The 23428-nt window shown below is 33.5% G+C and overlaps 2 protein-coding genes across 2 annotated transcripts; both read left to right on the top strand.

The window, feature by feature from the left end:
* Positions 1–2899: 2899 nt before the first annotated feature.
* On the top strand, positions 2900–3664 carry LOC141660459 (uncharacterized). Its single transcript, XM_074467445.1, has one exon. It carries the CDS (start codon positions 2900–2902, stop codon positions 3662–3664), a length of 765 nt encoding a protein of 254 aa, XP_074323546.1.
* Positions 3665–5551: 1887 nt separating this feature from the next.
* LOC141660458 (uncharacterized) lies at positions 5552–6249 on the top strand. The gene is made up of 2 exons (XM_074467444.1): positions 5552–5943; positions 6028–6249. The coding sequence occupies exons 1-2, from the start codon at positions 5650–5652 to the stop codon at positions 6247–6249; spliced, it is 516 nt and encodes a 171-aa protein (XP_074323545.1). The 5' UTR covers positions 5552–5649.
* Positions 6250–23428: the final 17179 nt, after the last annotated feature.

The raw sequence follows: 23428 nt of genomic DNA, 5'->3' as shown, positions 1-23428 counted from the left end.
CCATACGGTTAGATCAATGAAAAATATTTTAAAAAAAATTGAAACACCAATTCAGGATTAAACACTAGGTAATTGTACTAGTCAAATTGATGTTTGACTTTTAAAATGGCAAACCAAATAAAATTATTTTGATTTAAAACTTTTGTTATATCACTAATATATATATCTATTAACATTCATACGGTTAGATCAATAAAAAATATTTTAAAAAAAATTGAAACACCAATTCAGGATTAAACACTAAGTAGTTGTACTAGTCAAATTGATGTTTGACTTTTAAAATGACAAACCAAATAAAATTATTTTGATCTGAAACTTTTGTTGTATCACTAATATATATATCTATTAACATCCATACGGTTGGATCGATGGAAAATATTTTTAATAAAATCGAAACACCAATTCAGGACATTTTATCTGAAACGATTATTTGGTCCTGAATTTGTGTTCCAATTATTTTAAAAATATTTTTCATCGATCTAACCGTATGGACATCAATAAATGTATATATTAGTTATATAACCAAAGTTTCATATCAAAATGATTTTAATTTTAAATAAAATAGTATTTAAATGTTATTGAATATTTTGAAATTATAAATGGGAGAGAATATTTTGAAATATTATTCAAATTTCTTTATTTGTTTAAAAATAAAATTGATGCTAGTTAGTTGTACTAGTTAAATTGATGCTTGAATTTTAAAATGGCAAACCAAATAAAATTATTTTGATCTGAAATTTTGGTTTTGTCACTTATTTGGTTCAAAGGTTATCCCCTAATTTTGGTTATTAAAATAAATAAATAAATAGTGTCATATATCCGCTAGACTACTAATTATTAAACTATTACACACATAGTCTACTAAACTAGAACCACAACTTATTATATTATTAAAAAAATTGAAAAAATTGTGTTATATACCGCTAAACTACTAAATTGTTAAATATTTATCCTATTAAACTATGATCATAGGTTATCCTATTATTTTTTATAAATTTATTATTTTTATATATTTATATAAATAATTTTAAAATTATAATACGATGGAATAGATAAAAATTTAAAATATTAACGAAAATCGTGTATCACACGAGATTTAATTTAATATGGATAATATATGAGTGGCATATTCCACACTATACCCGCATAGAAAAAAAATGAACGTGTCAAAATCCTGCAACCAAAAAGAAAGGGAAATAACAGTGAGAGACTAGGATTGTTAATTTTTAAATTTGGTAAAACTAAAAAAGAATATTCCTAACCCACACTTCCACATATTCCCGTTAGTATATATCCTACACACACTTGATACTTTTATTTCAATTACACATTCATTCCCTGTGTTTCTCTCCTTTAATCTCTCAAACCTCTCTCAGTCTTTCTCCCTTTACAATCTCACAGAGTCTTTCTCTCTCAAATCTCTCTCAGTCTATTTCTCTCTCACACAAATCTCTCTGACTCTCTCTCTCTCAAATCACTCTGAAAAGCATGAAGTTTAGGAAAAGCCTAAGCAACCAGATCGAGGAGACATTACTTGAATAGCGAGACAAATTCTTGTCTTACAAGGAACTCAAAAAGCGTTTGAAGCTTATCAATCCACCTGTACCGTCTGTCCTCGATGATTCCACCAGGTCGGAGAAGCGCCGGAAATTCAGATAGGCTCTTTTATTGAGTTCTTGGCTTCTCTTGATATGAATGATGCTCTGAGATTATGCTTAAAGACGATTCAGCTCTAATTTATTTTTTCCCCATTGTTATGGAGGAAGTGGTGGGTTTCCTGGCAGTTTTATTTTGTCCTAATTGTAATATTATCGATTTCGGTAATTGTAATTAGATCTTTCTTTGTCTGATGTGTGTAGCTGCGGCTGAGATATCAATATCAAGGATGCAAATTTCACCAGCACTCTTAGAGCATATGCACCCATCGGGGGCATCAATTCATCAATTCATCAATTGAATCAATGGAGTTGGTTACTATTCATGTCAAATTCACTTTTTTCCTTAGTTTTTATACACCCACATAACTCCATCAATTCATCAATTACTATTCATTAAATAAATAATTATACTATATATCATAAATTTAATTTCATCTCTATTATTTAATGGTCCCACAAATAATATCCAATAATATATTGTTGGATAATTTTAGATTTTTGATAAGATTGTGGATAAATTTAAATTTTTGATAAGATTTTCGTTGAATCACATTATGACACGTGTCTTGATCTAGATTTATAGATTGAAAATTGTCTATAAATAATATCATGATCTTCATATTATAGTCATCTCAAAATCACTACAAATCTTTGCAATAATGAATTCATTAAAAAGATTATTGAGTCAGAGGCAACAACACAGTGAAGAAGAGACTGAAATTATGAATACCATGGTGAATGAATCGGCGATGATGATGGAGTTCATCAATACTCCAGATGAACAACAAGGACGGGGCTCACGACCTGGAAAATCTTCTAATCATCCCAGAGAAAGGCTATCGAGAGGAAAAAATCTCATGGAAGATTATTTCGTTGATCGTCCAATATTCAATGAAGATGATTTTCGTCGAAGGTATAGAATGCGCCCTCATGTTTTTAATCGCATCATGACAGCTCTTTGCACTCAAGATTCCTATTGGCATCAAAAAACAGATGCAATTGGATTATTGGGGTTGCTACCACAACAAAAAATGACTGCTGCACTACGAATGCTAGCTTACGGTGCAGCAGCTGATCAGTGTGCCGAAATATGTCGAATGGGAGAATCAACCACACTTGAGTGTATGAAAAAATTCTGTCAACAAGTGGAAGGGCTCTTTGGTCAAGAGTACCTTCGTGCTCCGACGCCAACAGATTTACGAAGGCTTCTAACAAGGGGCGAACAAAGAGGATTTCCAGGTATGATTGGAAGTATCGATTGTATGCACTGGGAGTGGAAGAATTGTCCAAGCGGGTGGGGAGGGGCTTATAGTGGTCGAAAAGGACGACCTACTATTATTCTAGAGGCAGTCGCTTCTTATGACACTTGGATCTGGCACGCTTTTTTTGGTGTGCCTGGAGCTCAAAATGATATTAATGTTCTAGGTCAGTCTCATGTATTTGATAAAGTCATCGCAGGAAATAGTCCAACGGTGGTGTTTCACGTCAATGGAAAAAGATACAACAATGCGTATTATCTTGCTGATGGAATTTATCCGAGGTATTCAACATTTGTAAAAACTATATCAAATCCTGCCACTCAATCACAAAAATTATTTGCTAAGAAACAGGAGGCATATCGCAAAGATGTGGAGAGGTGTTTTGGTATCTTGCAATCTCGATGGGCTATTCTTCGTCATGGTGCTCGGATGCATAAGCGTTCCACACTTAGAAGCATCATGATGACTTGCATCATATTGCATAACATGATAGTCGAGGATGAATTCGTGGAAGAAGATTTTGTAGAGCCGGTAGAAGAAGATTTAATGAATCCATTAGCATCACAAGTTTATGATGGGCCAGTAGATAGTAATGGAGTTCGAATTCCTTTTGCACCAGTACAAAGAAATGGAAGAAATCAACAAGCATTTTGGGATCGTATTGAGAACTTGGAATCAGCTTATATCCATACAATGCTTCAAAATGATTTGGTGGAGCACAACTGGGCAATAGAAGCTAATCAATAGTTTTCAATTTATTATCTCTTAAAATGTACGACTTGATAATTTAAATAAATTTATTTTATTGAATTCAAAAGTAGCAAACAAAATTAAAATTAAAAAACATAGAACATAAATGAATCCATACGGATAGGGAAGTCCAAGGAGCTTTTTATTTGAAAAACATAATAGCTAAATCTAATCATAAAAATCATCATCAAAGCGAGGAACATAAGCACTGCCAGTAGTAGTCTCATTCACTTGTTCCATGATCTCAGCCTTCTTTCTTTTAAACCATTTTTTCGTATTAGGGGTCATTTGGCTAGTATCCATTGTCATGATCTTTGTTTGCTCCCTTAATTCTTCAATAGCCTCGTGTTTTGCCAATCTTGCTTCTTTCCGTTCCTCAAGTGCATCAAGTCTTGCCTGCCTTGCTTCTTTTCGTTTCTCAAGTTCTAACATCTCTCTCGACATTTGAAGGGTTTCCTCGTCTCTTTTGATGTTGGCCTCCACTAGTTGTTTTTGGTGACATTGCATATTATTGAAAATAGCTATAGACATCTCTTCTTTTTCGGTCATACGTTGCTTTCCTTTCTTTTTTGCATGTTTGGACGCCTTTACTCCCATCGGTCTAACTGGACTAGAAGGACTTTCTGTTTCTCGATTAGACTCTGGAGTCGTGAAACCTTCTTCATCAACGCAATCATCACTATTCAAATTGATTGGTGGTGAATCCATTTGTGTTGGAAAATTTCGTTGAAATGGAGGAGAAGTAGTGGGAACGTCTATAAATTGAGGATGTGCCGCAACTACTTCATAACATTCCCATTTGTCAAATGTCTTATTCATTTCCTTAAAATATAGTCTTTGAGCCTGAGTTATCTAAAAAAATAATAAATGTTGGATACTAAGTTATCACATAAATAATATAAAAGCGTATTTAATATATATATATAATTATAATTTACCTCATCTACCAAATTGGTTCCGCTTGCACTATATCTACTAGCTTGATTTTTTGCACATTGCCATTTTTTTAGTGCTCTCTTCAATGGTGTCCAATGCGAGTCAAGAGCAACTTTTGAACGAGGTTCGGCATGAGGATTCTCTGGAGTGCCACACCAATTTTTTGCATAATCATCGTGAATTCGTCCCCATAAATTATTTTTGTTCGAATATCGACCGGTGATCGGATCAACAGATTGTCGAGCCCACGAAACACATAATTGTAATTCTTCGGAAGGGAGCCAATTAGTACCCATTTTTTCTTAAAAATATAAAAGTACGGAATGTGTAAAAATATATGAGTGTAATTTTTTTTTGTTATCAAAAGAATACCGAAGCTGCTATTTATAGGGCAAAAAAACTACTGTTAATACTCAAAATTATAGCTGTTGGAAAATCAGACCGTTGTATAACATAAAAAGAAGTGAAAGGACTTCTTTATTTATGGGGCCCAGCAATTGCAGCCCGTTAGTCACTCCTTTAGTAATCAACGGACTCATCCACAGATTGATGGACCATCAATTATTGATGGACCAATTCTTCACGCGGTGCACACAGTTTTTGGAGATACAAATTGAAAAAACTGCTGAACTGATGGTTTGCTCTCCCGGGTGCATATGCTCTTGGAGCATATGCTCTAAGAGCATATGCACCCGGGAGAGCAAACCATCAGTTCAGCAGTTTTTTCAATTTGTATCTCCAAAAACTGTGTGCACCGCGTGAAGAATTGGTCCATCAATAATTGATGGTCCATCAATCTGTGGATGAGTCCGTTGATTACTAAAGGAGTGACTAACGGGCTACAATTGCTGGGCCCCATAAATAAAGAAGTCCTTTCACTTCTTTTTATGTTATACAACGGTCTGATTTTCCAACAGCTATAATTTTGAGTATTAACAGTAGTTTTTTTGCCCTATAAATAGCAGCTTCGGTATTCTTTTGATAACAAAAAAAAATTACACTCATATATTTTTACACATTCCGTACTTTTATATTTTTAAGAAAAAATGGGTACTAATTGGCTCCCTTCCGAAGAATTACAATTATGTGTTTCGTGGGCTCGACAATCTGTTGATCCGATCACCGGTCGATATTCGAACAAAAATAATTTATGGGGACGAATTCACGATGATTATGCAAAAAATTGGTGTGGCACTCCAGAGAATCCTCATGCCGAACCTCGTTCAAAAGTTGCTCTTGACTCGCATTGGACACCATTGAAGAGAGCACTAAAAAAATGGCAATGTGCAAAAAATCAAGCTAGTAGATATAGTGCAAGCGGAACCAATTTGGTAGATGAGGTAAATTATAATTATATATATATTAAATACGCTTTTATATTATTTATGTGATAACTTAGTATCCAACATTTATTATTTTTTTAGATAACTCAGGCTCAAGGACTATATTTTAAGGAAATGAATAAGACATTTGACAAATGGGAATGTTATGAAGCAGTTGCGGCACATCCTCAATTTATAGACGTTCCCACTACTTCTCCTCCATTTCAACGAAATTTTCCAACACAAATGGATTCACCACCAATCAATTTGAATAGTGATGATTGCGTTGATGAAGAAGGTTTCACGACTCCAGAGTCCTTCTAGTCCAGTTAGACCGATGGGAGTAAAGGCGTCCAAACATGCAAAAAAGAAAGGAAAGCAACGTATGACCGAAAAAGAAGAGATGTCTATAGCTATTTTCAATAATATGCAATGTCACCAAAAACAACTAGTGGAGGCCAACATCAAAAGAGACGAGGAAACCCTTCAAATGTCGAGAGAGATGTTAGAACTTGAGAAACGAAAAGAAGCAAGGCAGGCAAGACTTGATGCACTTGAGGAACGGAAAGAAGCAAGATTGGCAAAACACGAGGCTATTGAAGAATTAAGGGAGCAAACAAAGATCATGACAATGGATACTAGCCAAATGACCCCTAATACGAAAAAATGGTTTAAAAGAAAGAAGGCTGAGATCATGGAACAAGTGAATGAGACTACTACTGGCAGTGCTTATGTTCCTCGCTTTGATGATGATTTTTATGATTAGATTTAGCTATTATGTTTTTCAAATAAAAAGCTCCTTGGACTTCCCTATCCGTATGGATTCATTTATGTTCTATGTTTTTTAATTTTAATTTTGTTTGCTACTTTTGAATTCAATAAAATAAATTTATTTAAATTATCAAGTCGTACATTTTAAGAGATAATAAATTGAAAACTATTGATTAGCTTCTATTGCCCAGTTGTGCTCCACCAAATCATTTTGAAGCATTGTATGGATATAAGCTGATTCCAAGTTCTCAATACGATCCCAAAATGCTTGTTGATTTCTTCCATTTCTTTGTACTGGTGCAAAAGGAATTCGAACTCCATTACTATCTACTGGCCCATCATAAACTTGTGATGCTAATGGATTCATTAAATCTTCTTCTACCGGCTCTACAAAATCTTCTTCCACGAATTCATCCTCGACTATCATGTTATGCAATATGATGCAAGTCATCATGATGCTTCTAAGTGTGGAACGCTTATGCATCCGAGCACCATGACGAAGAATAGCCCATCGAGATTGCAAGATACCAAAACACCTCTCCACATCTTTGCGATATGCCTCCTGTTTCTTAGCAAATAATTTTTGTGATTGAGTGGCAGGATTTGATATAGTTTTTACAAATGTTGAATACCTCGGATAAATTCCATCAGCAAGATAATACGCATTGTTATATCTTTTTCCATTGACGTGAAACACCACCGTTGGACTATTTCCTGCGATGACTTTATCAAATACATGAGACTGACCTAGAACATTAATATCATTTTGAGCTCCAGGCACACCAAAAAAAGCGTGCCAGATCCAAGTGTCATAAGAAGCGACTGCCTCTAGAATAATAGTAGGTCGTCCTTTTCGACCACTATAAGCCCCTCCCCACCCGCTTGGACAATTCTTCCACTCCCAGTGCATACAATCGATACTTCCAATCATACCTGGAAATCCTCTTTGTTCGCCCCTTGTTAGAAGCCTTCGTAAATCTGTTGGTGTCGGAGCACGAAGGTACTCTTGACCAAAGAGCCCTTCCACTTGTTGACAGAATTTTTTCATACACTCAAGTGTGGTTGATTCTCCCATTCGACATATTTCGGCACACTGATCAGCTGCTGCACCGTAAGCTAGCATTCGTAGTGCATCAGTCATTTTTTGTTGTGGTAGCAACCCCAATAATCCAATTGCATCTGTTTTTTGATGCCAATAGGAATCTTGAGTGCAAAGAGCTGTCATGATGCGATTAAAAACATGAGGGCGCATTCTATACCTTCGACGAAAATCATCTTCATTGAATATTGGACGATCAACGAAATAATCTTCCATGAGATTTTTTCCTCTCGATAGCCTTTCTCTGGGATGATTAGAAGATTTTCCAGGTCGTGAGCCCCGTCCTTGTTGTTCATCTGGAGTATTGATGAACTCCATCATCATCGCCGATTCATTCACCATGGTATTCATAATTTCAGTCTCTTCTTCACTGTGTTGTTGCCTCTGACTCAATAATCTTTTTAATGAATTCATTATTGCAAAGATTTGTAGTGATTTTGAGATGACTATAATATGAAGATCATGATATTATTTATAGACAATTTTCAATCTATAAATCTAGATCAAGACACGTGTCATAATGTGATTCAACGAAAATCTTATCAAAAATTTAAATTTATCCACAATCTTATCAAAAATCTAAAATTATCCAACAATATATTATTGGATATTATTTGTGGGACCATTAAATAATAGAGATGAAATTAAATTTATGATATATAGTATAATTATTTATTTAATGAATAGTAATTGATGAATTGATGGAGTTATGTGGGTGTATAAAAACTAAGGAAAAAAGTGAATTTGACATGAATAGTAACCAACTCCATTGATTCAATTGATGAATTGATGAATTGATGCCCCCGATGGGTGCATATGCTCTTAGCGCACACAAGATGTTTGTTGCAATGCTTGGATGGAAAAAGTGATGGTTTTAGTATATTGTAACAGTAATTATCGGATTTTTTAGCTATTAAATCTGTTTGTTGACATTGTATTTTTATACATTTGTATTGTATTAGTTGCTAGAATAATATTGTGTAGAATTGTGGTTATTGAAATGATATGTTCCAAGATGTTCTAGTTTGGTTTGGTTGAAATTATAAAATGAAACTGAGCAGTATTCTGCTATTTTTTTTAAAATCCGGTCTTAGTTGAAATTGATCCAATTCGGTTGAATTTATATTGCAACCAAGAATATTTGAAATTAACTTTTGATTGCATAAGGTCGAATTTAATATTTTGGCGGTATTTTTAAAAAATTTTGAAAATTTTTATTGTTTGGGCGGGATTTTTAAATTTTTTCAAAATATTTAATTATTTGGGAGGGATTTTCAAATTTTAGGTGAAAAATTAAATTTGATTGTCCTCGGTCGAATTTTTTCGGTTGAATTTAAGCGGTCGTAAATATCCGGTTGTAATTAGCCGGTCGAATTTAGTTAAATACGACCGAACTCCTAAATTCGACTCTCTTTATTACAACCGATTCAAAATCGGTCAAATTTAGTTAAACTCGACCGCGCGCGGTCGAATTAAGCTAAATTCGACCGAATTTTTTCGGTTGAATTTAGCTTTTTTTCTTGTAGTTGGTTTTCGTTAAGATTTAATAAATTTCAAATTTTATATTATTTATAATAATAATAAATTTTATTTTAGTTAAGATTAAATAGCATATAATCAATAAGATTTGAATCATTACCTTATAAGTATTTTTATAAATAATAATATAAATATTTGTTGTTAATGGGATATATATATAATAATTTAAATATTTGTTATTAACAGGTTCAAACCTTGAAATTTTAATAGTGTATAAATAATAATATAAATATTTGACCCACAACAACCGTTGTGGGTTTTCGAGAGTCCTGGTTGTTTAGGTTTTTTCGGTGTTTATTGCTTGACTAGTATTGATTTCGGGGGTCTTCACGTTATTCTACAAATATATGTCAGTTTTCTAATAGTGCTAGTTTTATGCAATTGGTTGTAGAAGTCTAGACTAGTTTTTATTTCTGCTTTGAGACATTGTAGATATTGTTGTATGATCTCTATCAATAGACTTCTTTTTGTGTTTCAAAAAGAAATATATAAATATTTGATATTGGCGGGATTCGAATCTAAAAACTTAAATACTTTTAATATTTGAGTTTAACGGTACTAATTATTTAATTAAGAAGATCGGACGATCATGATCCAAGATAATTAAACCAACCAAAAAAAACATACAAAACTATAATTGTTTTCAGTTATTATAGTATAGTATAGATTAATAAAAAATATTATTGTACAAAATGAGAAATAATTGGTAAAAACTCCTAGATTTATTCTTCTGTGAAGTAAAATAATGTTACCAATATTCATATTTTTTAGCATGCGTAGTGCGTGTGCAAATTTTTCCCCGCATGCGTAGAGATTTTTCCCGTGTGCTATTCTAACTAAAAATTGTAATTATTATATATTTACAATAAATAGATAAGAAAATATTTTTCATTTAGTTTGGTGATTTAAATTTTAATTTTACTCTGAAAGTCATGATATCAGGTTTACGAAAATAATTTTAAATAATATAGTAATAAATATTGCGCTACACGGCTAGCCAAAATTATTATAACAAATATATTATAGAAAATAATACCCAAATTAATTAATCGTCAAAAATAATTATTATGAAAATTTATTATAGAACAACACTAACAGAGTAGTCAAGACAATTATTATTACAAATATATTATAAAAAATAACCAGATTAATTAATACTAAAGACAATTGACACATATCCTCTGTATGAGGCATTTACAAATCACACCAAAAAAATTGGGTTTTCGTTTTTATTAAAATTATAGTATAACCATCAATTCAATCATAAATGAAGAATTATGGTTATTACATAATTTTAATATATATTGATATCTTAACATGTATATTTGAAGTATCAAAATCTATATTATTTAATAAAAAACATGAATAAAAAAGGATGTGAAAATAAATGGTGCACCGATTATTACATATTTTAAACATCGAGAGTAACTTTTTTCTTATATTTCTCTTTCAATAATCCTAAAATTGGAATAAAATAAAATTAAGATTTTTATTAATGGGTTCTTGTTGTCGTCGTATTTGACGACGCCTGGTGTTTTGCAACTAAAATGGTATGATAGAGGATATACACGAATCTTAAAATTGAAATAAAATCAAAATAAGATGTTTATTGGCAGTTTCTCTTGGCGTCATCTTCGACGACGTCTCTAATTCAGCAAATAAAAAGGTATAACATAAAATATACAATAGCTTTTAAAAACATATGTACAATTTTGATGTACAATATAAGTATAAAAAATATGTATATTTAATAAAAAATTATGAATTTAAAAAAATGTGAAATTAATGGTGCACAATATCGATTATTATATTTTATAAAAATCTCATCACGTTAAATTTTTGCTTATATTTCTTTCTCAGTAATTTTGAAATTTGAATAAAGTCAAAATAAGATTTTTATTTAAGATTTCTTAGCGTCGTGTTCTGCAACTAAAAAGGTATAACAAATGATATACAATAATTTTTTTTTTGAAATAATTTGAAAAACAAGATATTTATTGACAGTTTCTTGACATCATCTTCGATGGTCATCGTATTCTATGACTAAAAAGGTATAAGAAAGGATATACAATAATTTTAAAAAAAAATATGTATGATTTTGATATATAATATTTGTATAAAACTAATTATATTAAATAAAAAAGTATATATAAAAAAAGAATGTGAAATTAAAGGTGCACAATTTCGGTTATTAAATTATATAAAACTCCGATCCCATTAAATTATACAATGATTTTAAATTTGAAAAAAAATTAAAATAAGATATTGATTAACAGTTTTGATATCATTCTTGACTCTTGATATTCAACAACTAAAAAGATATAAAAGATGATATACAATAATTTTTAAATTGGAATAAAATCAAAATAAGATATTAATTTACTATTTCTCGGTTTTAATTTTGAGGGCACCTAGTATTCTATAACTAAAAAGTATAATAAATAATACACATTAATTTTGAAATTGGAATAAAATAAAAATAAGATCTTTATTGACATTTTCTCGGCATTCTCACAGTTTTTCGATGTCGTCTCTAACGATGCCTAATAACTAAAAAGTATAAAACATGATATGCAATAATGTTGAAATTGGAATAAAATCAAAATATATATTAATTTACTGTTTCTTGGTTTCGTTTTCGACGACGTGGCGTATTATGCAACTAAAATGTATAAGAGAGGATATAGGATAATTTTAAAATTTGAATAAAATCAAAATAAGATACTAATTGACTGTTTCTCGACTTAATTTGCGACGACGCCTCATATTCTATAATTAAATAGTATAATTGAGGGTATATAGTAATTTTGAAATTGCAATAAGATCAATAAAAGATATTTATTGAAATTTTATCGGCATCATTTCGACCATGCATCATATTCTGCAACTAAAAAGTATAAAAAAGATATACAATAATTTTAAAAATGAAATAAAATAAAAATAAGATTTTCATTAACTATTTCTCGGCTTCGTAATCGACGACGCCTCGTATTTTATAACAAACAACTATTATAGAGGATATGCAATATTTTTGAAATTGGAATAAAGTAAAATAAGATATTCATTTAATGTTTCTCCATGTCGTGTTCTATCACTAAAAAAGTATAGTTGAGGATACGAAATATTGTAAAATTAGATATTTATTGGAAATTTCCCGCTGGGTATAAAATAGGATATACAAAATTTTAAAATTGAAATAAAATCAAAATAAAATATTATTTTGGCCCTTTCTCAGTTTTGTTTTGATGACACCTCGTATTCTCTAACTAAAAAGTATAATAGATGATATACAATAATTTAGAAAGAGGAAACAAATAAAATAAGATCTTTATTTTTAACTTCTACCCGTTTTCGAAGTATACTACAACTAAAAATATATAAAGATGATATATAATAATTTTAAATTGAAATAAAATCAAAATAAGATATTAAATAATTATTTCTCGGGTTTATTTTTAACGACGCCTCATATCATGTAAATAAAAATGTTAAAAATATGATATACAATAATTTTGAAATTGAAATAAAATTAAAATAAGATATTAGTTAACTATTTTTCAACTTCATTTTTCATATAAGTATTCCATAACTAAAAAATATAATAAAAATTATGTATATAATATTTTGTAAAATATAAAATAACAAAAAGTATACTTGGTTCACCTTTATCATATTGATACCATGTATAACTTATCACCATGCTTTATATAGATGTAAAACATACATGGTTCATGTTATTAAAAATTGTAACTTTTTATAGAGTTTTTGTTAGAATTTTTATTACTATTAGTAAAGTCAGTAACTTTTCATTAGCGGCAACCCTGCCTAGAATTTATTAAACATGGGTAAAAATTTATGAAATTCTATTTGTTCTAAAGTAATCAATAAAAATACAATGTAATATAATAAAATCTAAACTAAATTGCTTAAAACAAATTTTCAAATAATTTGGAAAAAAGCCCATTCTTCTAAGAAGCATGTCAAATTATTAATCTATTTGATTTTGCTGTCATGTCGAGAACTTTTTTCTAATATTTTTAAATTACTTAAAACTAAAATATAATTTTTTAATAACTACAAAAGTAAAATTATGGTAAAAGTTTACATTTCATTCATCCGATATATGAAATCGTGAATAGTTGAATTTTTATATGAACAAAGGACTATCAATTTTTTTACAAATTAGTCTTGCAACAAATATAATATTAATAAGAAAATTTTGAACAGAATATATAAATAAATGCACCCCACATTTTTCAATGGTATAACTAACCTATTTTTCTTACAGTAGCTAACAAACCTTTTACAAATCAAACATTTTTGGGTGTATCAATTTAAATATAAAAATTAGTGGTGTTGCATATTTTATTATAAAGTTTTAAGGATTTAAAACTAATTGCTATTATAAGTGAAAAGGGTTTAAACTCTTCAATACTAAATGTTTAAATTACATAGATATACTATAATGGTTTGAATTCGAAAAATAATTCCTAAATTCAATTTAATTGAAACAATTTTTCTCCAATATAACTTGAGATTTTGTACCTTAATAATAAGATAGTAAATAGTTTTTTTATGTTTAACTGATTATTCGAAAATAATATAAAATTTTTAAAATAATTATTCGAACAGTTTATAAGGTGCTTATCGTAAGTACTTATCCACTGTTTGTGGACCCAAAGACCCAACTTATAAGTTGAATAAATAAATAAGTGAAATGTTGGTAGGGACGTACTTTTTCTCAATTTATTTTAATTTATTTGTTTTTTATTAACTTTTGTTTTAAAATATATGTTTGTGAATATTTTTCTAATTTAAAACTCACGAGTTAAGATAATTATATTTCAAAAGTATTTATTTTAATATATTTAAGTAATAAAATTTCTGACTTATAAATAAAATTATCTAAACACTTATATAACTTATAAATATTTATCAACGATCACTTATAACTTAATTATTAATTTTAAATCATAAGTTATTTATTTTAAAATTTCCCGCACTAAATATTAACGGATGAGATTGCATTAAAAACTTATATGTGCCTTCTGTTTTGGTCCATTCTTGCCAAACTTATTTGTTAGGATAGCTCAATTTATTTAAAAACAAGTAATGTCAAAATTGATTCTAAATTTCAAAAGTCTGGTTCTTCTCAGAAAAAAATGTTTAAATATGTTCTAAAATAAAATCTGTCATAAATTAAACATTAATAGTATTGCAAAAAGAAACAAATCTGATAAATCAAAAAAATTGGTGTGATATATTTTAGTTAATTAAAAAGTTTAAAAATTTATTGTTAGAGTTATCTTAAGACCTTTACATTTGCTAAATATAAAAAGGTAAAAAGTACAATTTTTAATAAAAAAGGTAAATTGTAATAATTTGAATTCTATGATTTTTTTTAAAACTTAAATTTTTTATATACTGATTTTGAAGGGGTTTGGATGTTTAGTTAATTCCAAATATTTTACATTAATTTTTTAAATACTTTGGAAGAAAAAATTTCTCAATATTACTATTTTATATCTTGAAAGAAAAAATAAATAAGTAGTAATTTTTGAAAACATAGATTTTAAGATATAAATTTTTGTTTAAGTTGGAAAATAAAATTCTAAATATGTAGAATTATACACCATCAAACACATGCGTAAGAAAATGATATTTGAACTTTTTTCATTCAATTTAGAATCTTTTTATGTATCTCTCATTCTTAAACTATATATTCTATAATTTAAATTTAGATTTTATAATTTAAAAAGCAATTGAAAAAATAATCTTAAAATATATTTAGTCTACCTTTTATTAACATATCTTATAATTTTTTCGCATTTGCTAGTGATGAAGAGAACAATCTATATCAACATATTTATCAGAAAATTATATTATATTAAAAGTTAAAACATACAAAAATAAAAAATCGAGGGACTTCGTTTTTTTTAAGGCCTTTTTTCTAAATCAAATAAATGTGTTGGATTACATACCAAAGCAAATGACATTGAATGAAAATTTAGCAATAGCTCAAGAAGCAAAAGAGCTAAATCATCGACTAAATCACTACTTCCTATCACCCTTAAAACTGTAAACTGAAAAATGCATGAAGCCAACAATTTAAATCTGCAGTATCATGCTCAATTCTTGGTCAAAGATTCTTTAACATCATTTGTTTATTAACATTTATGATTTCCGTTGGGACTGATCCTTGCTTGGAAATTCAGTGATCCTCGTGGATTTGGACTTAAGATCAATAGCGTACACCTCTAACTCAGTCACATCAGCGGCAAATAGCTTTTACGTAAGTCTCACCCTCTGCATCAGCAACCTCTTCCTGAAGCAAAATTGTATCAGCTAGTAGCATATTCGATCATGTCTTGGAAACATTCTCCACCATTGTCTACATTTCTTGACTCATCATTGTTTTTATTTATACGAACCAAGATAGGTCCCTGCAAATAAAAATCAACATTAGAAAACTAAACTGCATTGTAACGGAAAAGGGACAATATGCAACAACTTCTATAAAAGAAATCTATTACGTATGCTACAATATGCAAGTCACTTACAGGAATTCCCATACTCTTAGGAATTCCCATACTCTTGTCAGTGGCAAATAGTCATTCTAGTTGGCTAATTCAACTTGTTGATTAATTTTTCTTGATAAAATCTACTTCCTTTTTATACTTGTCGGTTGATAAACAAAAAATAATTACAACCACCAATAATCAAACAATACAGATATTGAAACTCTAATTTTACAGTTGACACATAATTGAAGTATAAGGTATGGTTTAAAAGATAGTATGTATCTATCCTTTGCATTGTAATCAGTGAAGATACATAATATGTTGATTCATATGTGCTAATCAGTTTTTAATTTGTTATTATCATGAAGCAGTTTAGGGTTTAAATTTATTTGGTACTTGTTGACGAAGGAATTTGGTAACAACAAAATTTGAAATTTCTAACCAGAATTAAGATCTATGACGGTGGTTTTTCACCGGAAAATCCAGCGGTGTGTGTTAGTTGTGTGTTAATTGGTGGCTGAGATTGATTAGGGCAAGTAGTGGCTCCTTTTCAGCTCTCAACTTCTTACCTCTCTCAATATGCCTACGTTCGCTTTATATAGGGATCAAGTCTGACGTAGTTCTTGGGGAACAAGAAATCTAATGGGCTTAGACTTCTCATTCCTAGGCCTGGTAGAAGCCCTTCCTGAATCCATCTTCCGCTAGCTTTAGAAATGTCCAACTATGAGGCCCAACCGCGAAGGCCCAAGGCTCGTCCGTAATCGCAGGACTTCACGGATAGTGCATCTCCATGCGCAAGGATAACACTCCGCTATAGCTATCTCCCTTGATTTACGGACGCTGCTATAGCCACAGTTCACCCCAAATGGCGGACGCGTCCCTGTCCCCCAAATGAGGATAACCCACCAGTTAGCAGGACAGGTGATCCCAAACTCTTGGGTGCAAAGTGCAGGATGACCCCAAAGTTCTCCAACGAGGACCCCGTTGAATACAAGAACAGAGTTCCCAGAGCACACACCAGAGTTAACCCCGCATCCCCAACGAGGACACCCGTTGAATACAGGAGGAGGCCTTTAGTCATTAGGCATACCCCTAGAGGCCTTCAAACTTTTCACGGACATCCCCCTCATTGACCGTCTCAAGGAGGGAATTGTTCAAAGAGTACCTGCAACAAGTACGTTAATGCAAATAATCATCCATTGCTTCTTCCATCATTTCCTTGTCCTGAGGTTGTTCTTGTTTTCCTTGTCCCAGGTAAGGACAATCTCATTGCGTCGTCCTAAGCGAGGACAAGCCCGGAGCGAGGACAAGCCCGGAGCGAGGACATGCCCGAAGCGAGGATAAGCCAGGAGCGAGGACAAGCCCCGAGCGAGGATAAGCCCGAAGCGAAGACAAGCCCGGAGCGAGGACAAGCCCGAAGCGAGGACAAGCCCGGAGCGAGGACAATCCCGAAGTGAGGACAAGCCCGAAGCGAGGACAAGCCCCGAGCGAGGACAAGCCCGAAGGGAGGATATGCCCTTTGCCTTGTCCTGAGCGAGGACAAATTCGTTCATCCAAACAAGCCACGTAGTGCATTCCTCTTGACTAGGGTGCGCCTACCCCTATGACGCGTCAAGTTATGTTGTGTTGTAGATTAAACCCAAACATATTGTGTATCTTGTATTTTATTTAATGTGGCGAGGACAAGCCCTTTGCCTCGTCCTGAGTGAGGACAAATCCATTCATCCAAACCAGCCACGTCGTGCATTCCTCTTGAATAGGGCGCGCCCTACCCCTAGGACGCGTCCAGTTTTGTTGTGTTATAGATTAAACCCAAACATAGTCCATATCTTGCATTTCATTTACTGTGGGCGCGTCCTAAGTCTAGGGCGTGTCCTCCCCTCATGTGTTGCGACCTAAAACCTAATTCTTCATTCTTTTGCCACAATTTGATTCCAATTGACCCGTTCTTGACCTGAAATGATCTATATCCAAATTTTGGCTATAACAGTGCTTATAGATTGGTACAATTCAAATTTGAACATGGTAATCAGATGCTTAAATCAATGAACAATTAATATAATCCCATCAATGCTATATGTACTCCATCAGTTTTAAAAATATATCCATAATTATGCAAAATGGATAATCCAATGGATAATCGACGCGTAAGTTTGAAAATAACAGAATTGTAGTTAAAATGGGGGAAGCTGGGTAAAAAAATTTACCCATCAGGTAAAACGCTAAACGGGTGCTTTAAGAATATATATAAAAAAACATGTTTCATTTTTTAAAAATGAAATTTTATCTTAACCTAAAAGTGGACAGGTGTTAGGGCGAAAACACACGCTAATATTCACGCAAGTATACGCGTTCGCAAGTAATATAGAATACTTTCTAGTTCGTTCCCACAGAGACTCAGACTAATTTATTGTCTAATTAGACACACTCACCAATGTATGATTACTTCTCAATGTTAAGACACTAACACTTAGAATTGTTGACTAAATATTAACTACAATTAACTACTTAATTAATCACTTAATTAACACTTCAATTTATCAATAATAAAACACTCATGAGATCACAACTTCATCACTACTTCCTTCAATAGTCATTGTTATTTTCTTTAGCATGTGACAGTGATGATATTAATCGAATAACACGAAACTGATAAAAGCCAACTTTCATTGTACTAATACCATTCTACCAAACATCCACAATTAAGATAGAAGTTGAATAGTCATCAATTATGTTGAGTTCCTATATGTCTACAGAAATTGACAACACAATGATTTAAGCACAAGTTATTCCTTTTGATTACATAGGGCAAATAAAACTGTTAGAGTTACCCACTAATCATGCACAACGTACATGAACCTATGCTAGCATGGCAAGTTCTAAATCTCAAGATCCACCGTCGCTTCATGGGTTCATATGAAATCATGATAAACAAACACAAGAAAATAATAACTAAACTAATTATATTAAATCAGAGTACGTCACAAGAGTAAATAGGTTCAAAGTAAGAAAAGTAGCATCCAACGTTACAACGAACGAGAATCACAAGAAAATATGCTTCCTCTTCGTTGCTGTGTACTAAAACGGTCTTCTTCCTTATCTCCTTCGCTCCTTGCGTAATACCACGATCCTCTTCCGTGAAAACGTCTCCAAATCTACTTACATAATAGTCCCATAAAACTTAGATTACATAGAAGTGGAAGCCAAATAGAAATAGAAGTCCTAAAATAAATTATCTTTTTTTCCGACCCTGCGCGGCCGCTCAGCATAGCTGAGCGGGCACTCAGCTTCCTGCGCGGCCGCTCAGCATTGCTGAGCGGGCGCTCAGGATCCTTCTGGAAAATTCCTGAGTTTGCTCCGTTTCTTCGCCGTAATCTGCCCATTTCTTCCCTCTCTCAATGATGAACACATGCCAAGGCTTATTCTTGATGATTACTCCTCCGAGATGCAACTAATACCCTGAAATGCATAAACACTAGAAAAATGCATCAAATACACAAAATACTTGATTTCAATGCACCAATTTAAGCCATTTTAAGATGTTCTAAGTGGTATAAAATGCCACTTATCACACCCCCAAACTTAAATCGATGCTTGTCCTCAAGCGTCACAGACTCAAAAACAAATAAAAACATGCATGAATGCAATCTATATGAAAATGCAGCGATCCCCCTTACTACGAACGAACCAACCAAATTGCAACATCTCAACAAATGCAGTTAGACGACTAAAGATCAATAAACTCATGCAAACGAACATACAGCCAGAAACGTGGTGTGTGCAGATGCTTAACAGATATGCTTCGGAACTAGACCAATTATTATGACTCGACTATCCTCAAGGCAATCACATGATTATACAAAGAATAAAAATTCTAGGCATAAAGTGACATACAACACTACAAGAATTCTGGAGCTTATTACGGAATCATGCTTTTTATTGACAACACAAATGCTTATTTGACCGTGCAATGAGTGAGGTCCACAAAAGACTTATACAATGGTATCCATGTAACGAGCGTTAGGTTAGCGGATCCCAGACTCTAAAAGCCTTAGGTCACTAGGCACAAAGTCCCCTAAGAACTTAATAACTCGAATACCAAAGAGCCCACTCATGATCAATTATGCATAAACACCACAAAAATTATTATATATATTTTTTATTTCTTTATTATTATTATTATTATTATTATTATTTATTTCTTTATTAAAATTTCTGAGCAATTGCGTTTCGCTCCATCTTGCTCAACCCTAGACTACTCGCACAACATGCGAGCCGACTACTAGCCATTTGACGCCTAGCCACAACTAGCAACAAATTCCATTTTTTACTCCAATTTTTTCTTTTTCATGCCTTTATCACTAAAAACCTATTATCGAATTCTAAGCATAATAAATAGATTAACCTCAAAAACAATCAAATCATAACAACAATCTAGCCCTTACGCATTCTCTAAGACTTAGTGAAATTACAAGTGCTTCTAGCATGCAAATCAACCTACACGACTTAATATCACTTTAATGCTATCACTACACTCGCATCAATATCACAATTCAGTCGATAAATCATCGCAAAAGGGATCATGGTAAATGCATGAGCTACATGACATGATAATCAAATAAAGCTATATAAAAAAAACTATATGGCATAAATTATTCAACTATATAAACTAAACTATCATGAATATGCAGCTATATGACACACACACAGTATTCCTTAACTACCACCCCCAAACTTAAAATCTTCACTGTCCCCAGTGAAGGTAGTAGAAAGGAACACAGGGTATACCTACTCGGAGTCATCATCATCATCACCCTCAGTGGGTGGAGTATCAGACGGCGGGTATGCAGAGTCCTCACCAAAAACTGGCCACTGGATATCAGCTCCAAGGCCCCGAAAAGCAGTTCCTAACGCAAGGGTGAACTCCTGAGCAAACCTGCTCTGCGTCTCGTACATGGCATCCATCCGCCGTGAAAGCCTCCTATACTGGGTATCAGCCATCCCAGCACCCTCCTGAGCTCTCGAAGAACCAGTCTCATCACGCCCAGGCCTAGCCATAGTAGCACCTCGTGCTGGACGCCCTCCTGGAAGACGATAACCCAGCCCATGCTCCTCGGGCTCACCACCGGTCCACTCCTGCATCCCATTCAGAGTCCCAGAATCAATCGGAGCTGCCGGCAACTGCAACTGCTCATGAGCCGGCCAATTCACTCCTAATGCTCGGCATAGCTTCGTAACCGTGGATGCATAAGGGATGTTCATATGCTTAGCTCCCCTCAAAAACTTCATAATTCCTTGGTAGATAAACTCACCAAGGTCCACATAGTACTCCTCATTAAGAATTCCCCACAACAACTGTGCTCTCTCAACTGTGACCTCGTGTGCATGCGAAGAAGGCAAAATATTAGCACAAATAAATGCATTCCATGCACGGGCATACCTGTTCATAACGATCGCCGGGAAGTGACGATACTCATTAGTGCCGGTCTTGAAGGTCCAAACTGTGCCCGGCCTACAGAGAGTCGCACAAATCAAATCCAAGTCAAAATCCTCAGCAGTCTTCTCATTCTAGTTCTCCTCCTCGGGCTTCCTCTCTCGCTGCTCAATCACACGGCGAATCGCCGCAGGGTGATAATCAACCGTCAGCCCTCGGACCACAGAAAACCCATTCTTTTCGGCCTTCGCGTTCGCATAGAACTCGCGAACCACGCTCATCGGCACTGCTTCGGGCGACTCACAAAAAGCTATCCACCCCTTCTCTGCAATCATGGGTAGCAACTCACCATCCCTCCCCGATGGTAAAAAGCCTCTCTCCTTCAGAATCGGCTTCCCCAAAAGCCTAGTGTACTCCTCCTCCGCAGCTCTGTCAGTCAACCGAGGCCTTACAGTAGTACCCCTTGATGAATCAGCAGTAGGGACTGTGCTGCTGCTATTGATAGTTCGTGCTCTCTTGGGTGCCATTGAATCTCGAATAAAAGTGTTTAAGAACTGAGTTTTGGTGCTTGGGAGAGAGTTTAAGTGTAGGAAGTTTGTGGGAGATATGTAGGATATATGTATGTATATATAGGGTGTTGAATAGGTTAAATTAGATTAGGGTTAGGGATTGAGGGGTAAAATCACGGGGTAGTAGGAACAAATCGTGGGTTTATGGGCTAAAGTTGGGTTTTATTTTTTTCTGATTTTTTTTTGTTTTTTTTTTCTGAACTAAAAAAAATTCATTCAGCCGACCCCTGAGCGGTCGCTCAGCAAAGCTGAGCGGGCGCTCAGGGGGTCACTGGAAAAAAAAATTCCAGCCCCATTTTTCTAATTTTTTTGTGTTTTTGGATAGGTTATTAACTTCTAAGGGTTCCTGTAACAACAAATCATGGGTTGCCTCCCACGCAGCGCTTCTTTTTCGTCATTAGCTTGACGTTGCGTACCTTTCTCAAGTAGTCAACAAAATGGCACTAACCACTTCTCGGTTTGCCATGTCCCCATAGTAGTGCTTCAAACGCTGACCGTTAACCTTGAATGCTTGGTCCGAATCATTCTCAAAAATTTCCACCGCTCCATGTGGAAACACAGTTTTGACAATAAAAGGTCCAGACCACCTTGATTTCAACTTCCCAGGAAAAAGTCGGAGACGAGAGTTGAATAAGAGAACTTGTTACCCCGACACGAATAACTTAGGATGTAGCTTCCTATCGTGCCACCTCTTCACATTTTCCTTATACATTTTGTTATTCTCGTACGCTTGAAGTCGAAATTCATCAAGTTCATTAAGCTGAAGCATTCTTTTCTTACCAGCTGCATCTAAATCCAGGTTCAACTTTTTCAATGCCCAGTAGGCCTTATGCTCAAGCTCCGCAGGTAGATGACATCCCTTACCATACACCAACTGAAACGGGGACATACCAAGTGGAGTTTTGTATGCTGTTCTGTAAGCCCAAACAGCTTCATCGAGCTTTAAAGACCAATCCTTCCTTGACGGACAAACAACCTTCTCTAGAATGCGCTTGATCTCTCTGTTAGACACTTCCGCTTGACCATTTGTTTGCGGATGATAGGCAATAGCCACTCGATGATTCACATTATAATGCTGCATCATAGAAGTGAACTTACGGTTGCAGAAATGCGACCCTTCATCACTTATGATTACCCGAGGTATTCCAAACCTTGTGAAAATCTGCTTATGAAGAAAATTTAGCACTGCCTTTGCATCATTTGTTGGTAAAGCTTTGACTTCTACCCATTTTGAGACATAATCGACTGCCAGCAAGATGTACTGATTATTGCAAGACGAGACAAAAGGCCCCATAAAATCGATTCCCCAAACATCAAAGACCTCGACTTCAAGCATCACATTTAACGACATCTCATCCTTTCTCGTCAAATTTCCCACTCTTTGGCAACGATCACACCTTAAAACAAACTGATGAGCATTCTTAAACAAAGTAGGCCAGAAAAAACCTGCTTGCAGAATACGAGCTGCCGTCTTCTCACCACCATAGTGTCCACCATAAACCGTGGAGTGGCAGTCTCGTAATATCCCCTCCGTCTCACAGAACGGGATACATCTCCTGATGATCTGGTC

The sequence above is a fragment of the Apium graveolens genome, chromosome 5, assembly GCF_009905375.1.
Source record: "Apium graveolens cultivar Ventura chromosome 5, ASM990537v1, whole genome shotgun sequence".
In the NCBI taxonomy this organism is placed as follows: Eukaryota; Viridiplantae; Streptophyta; class Magnoliopsida; order Apiales; family Apiaceae; genus Apium; species Apium graveolens.
The sequence above is the reverse complement of the archived record's forward strand: the minus strand, read 5'-3'. Positions and strand labels throughout refer to the sequence as shown.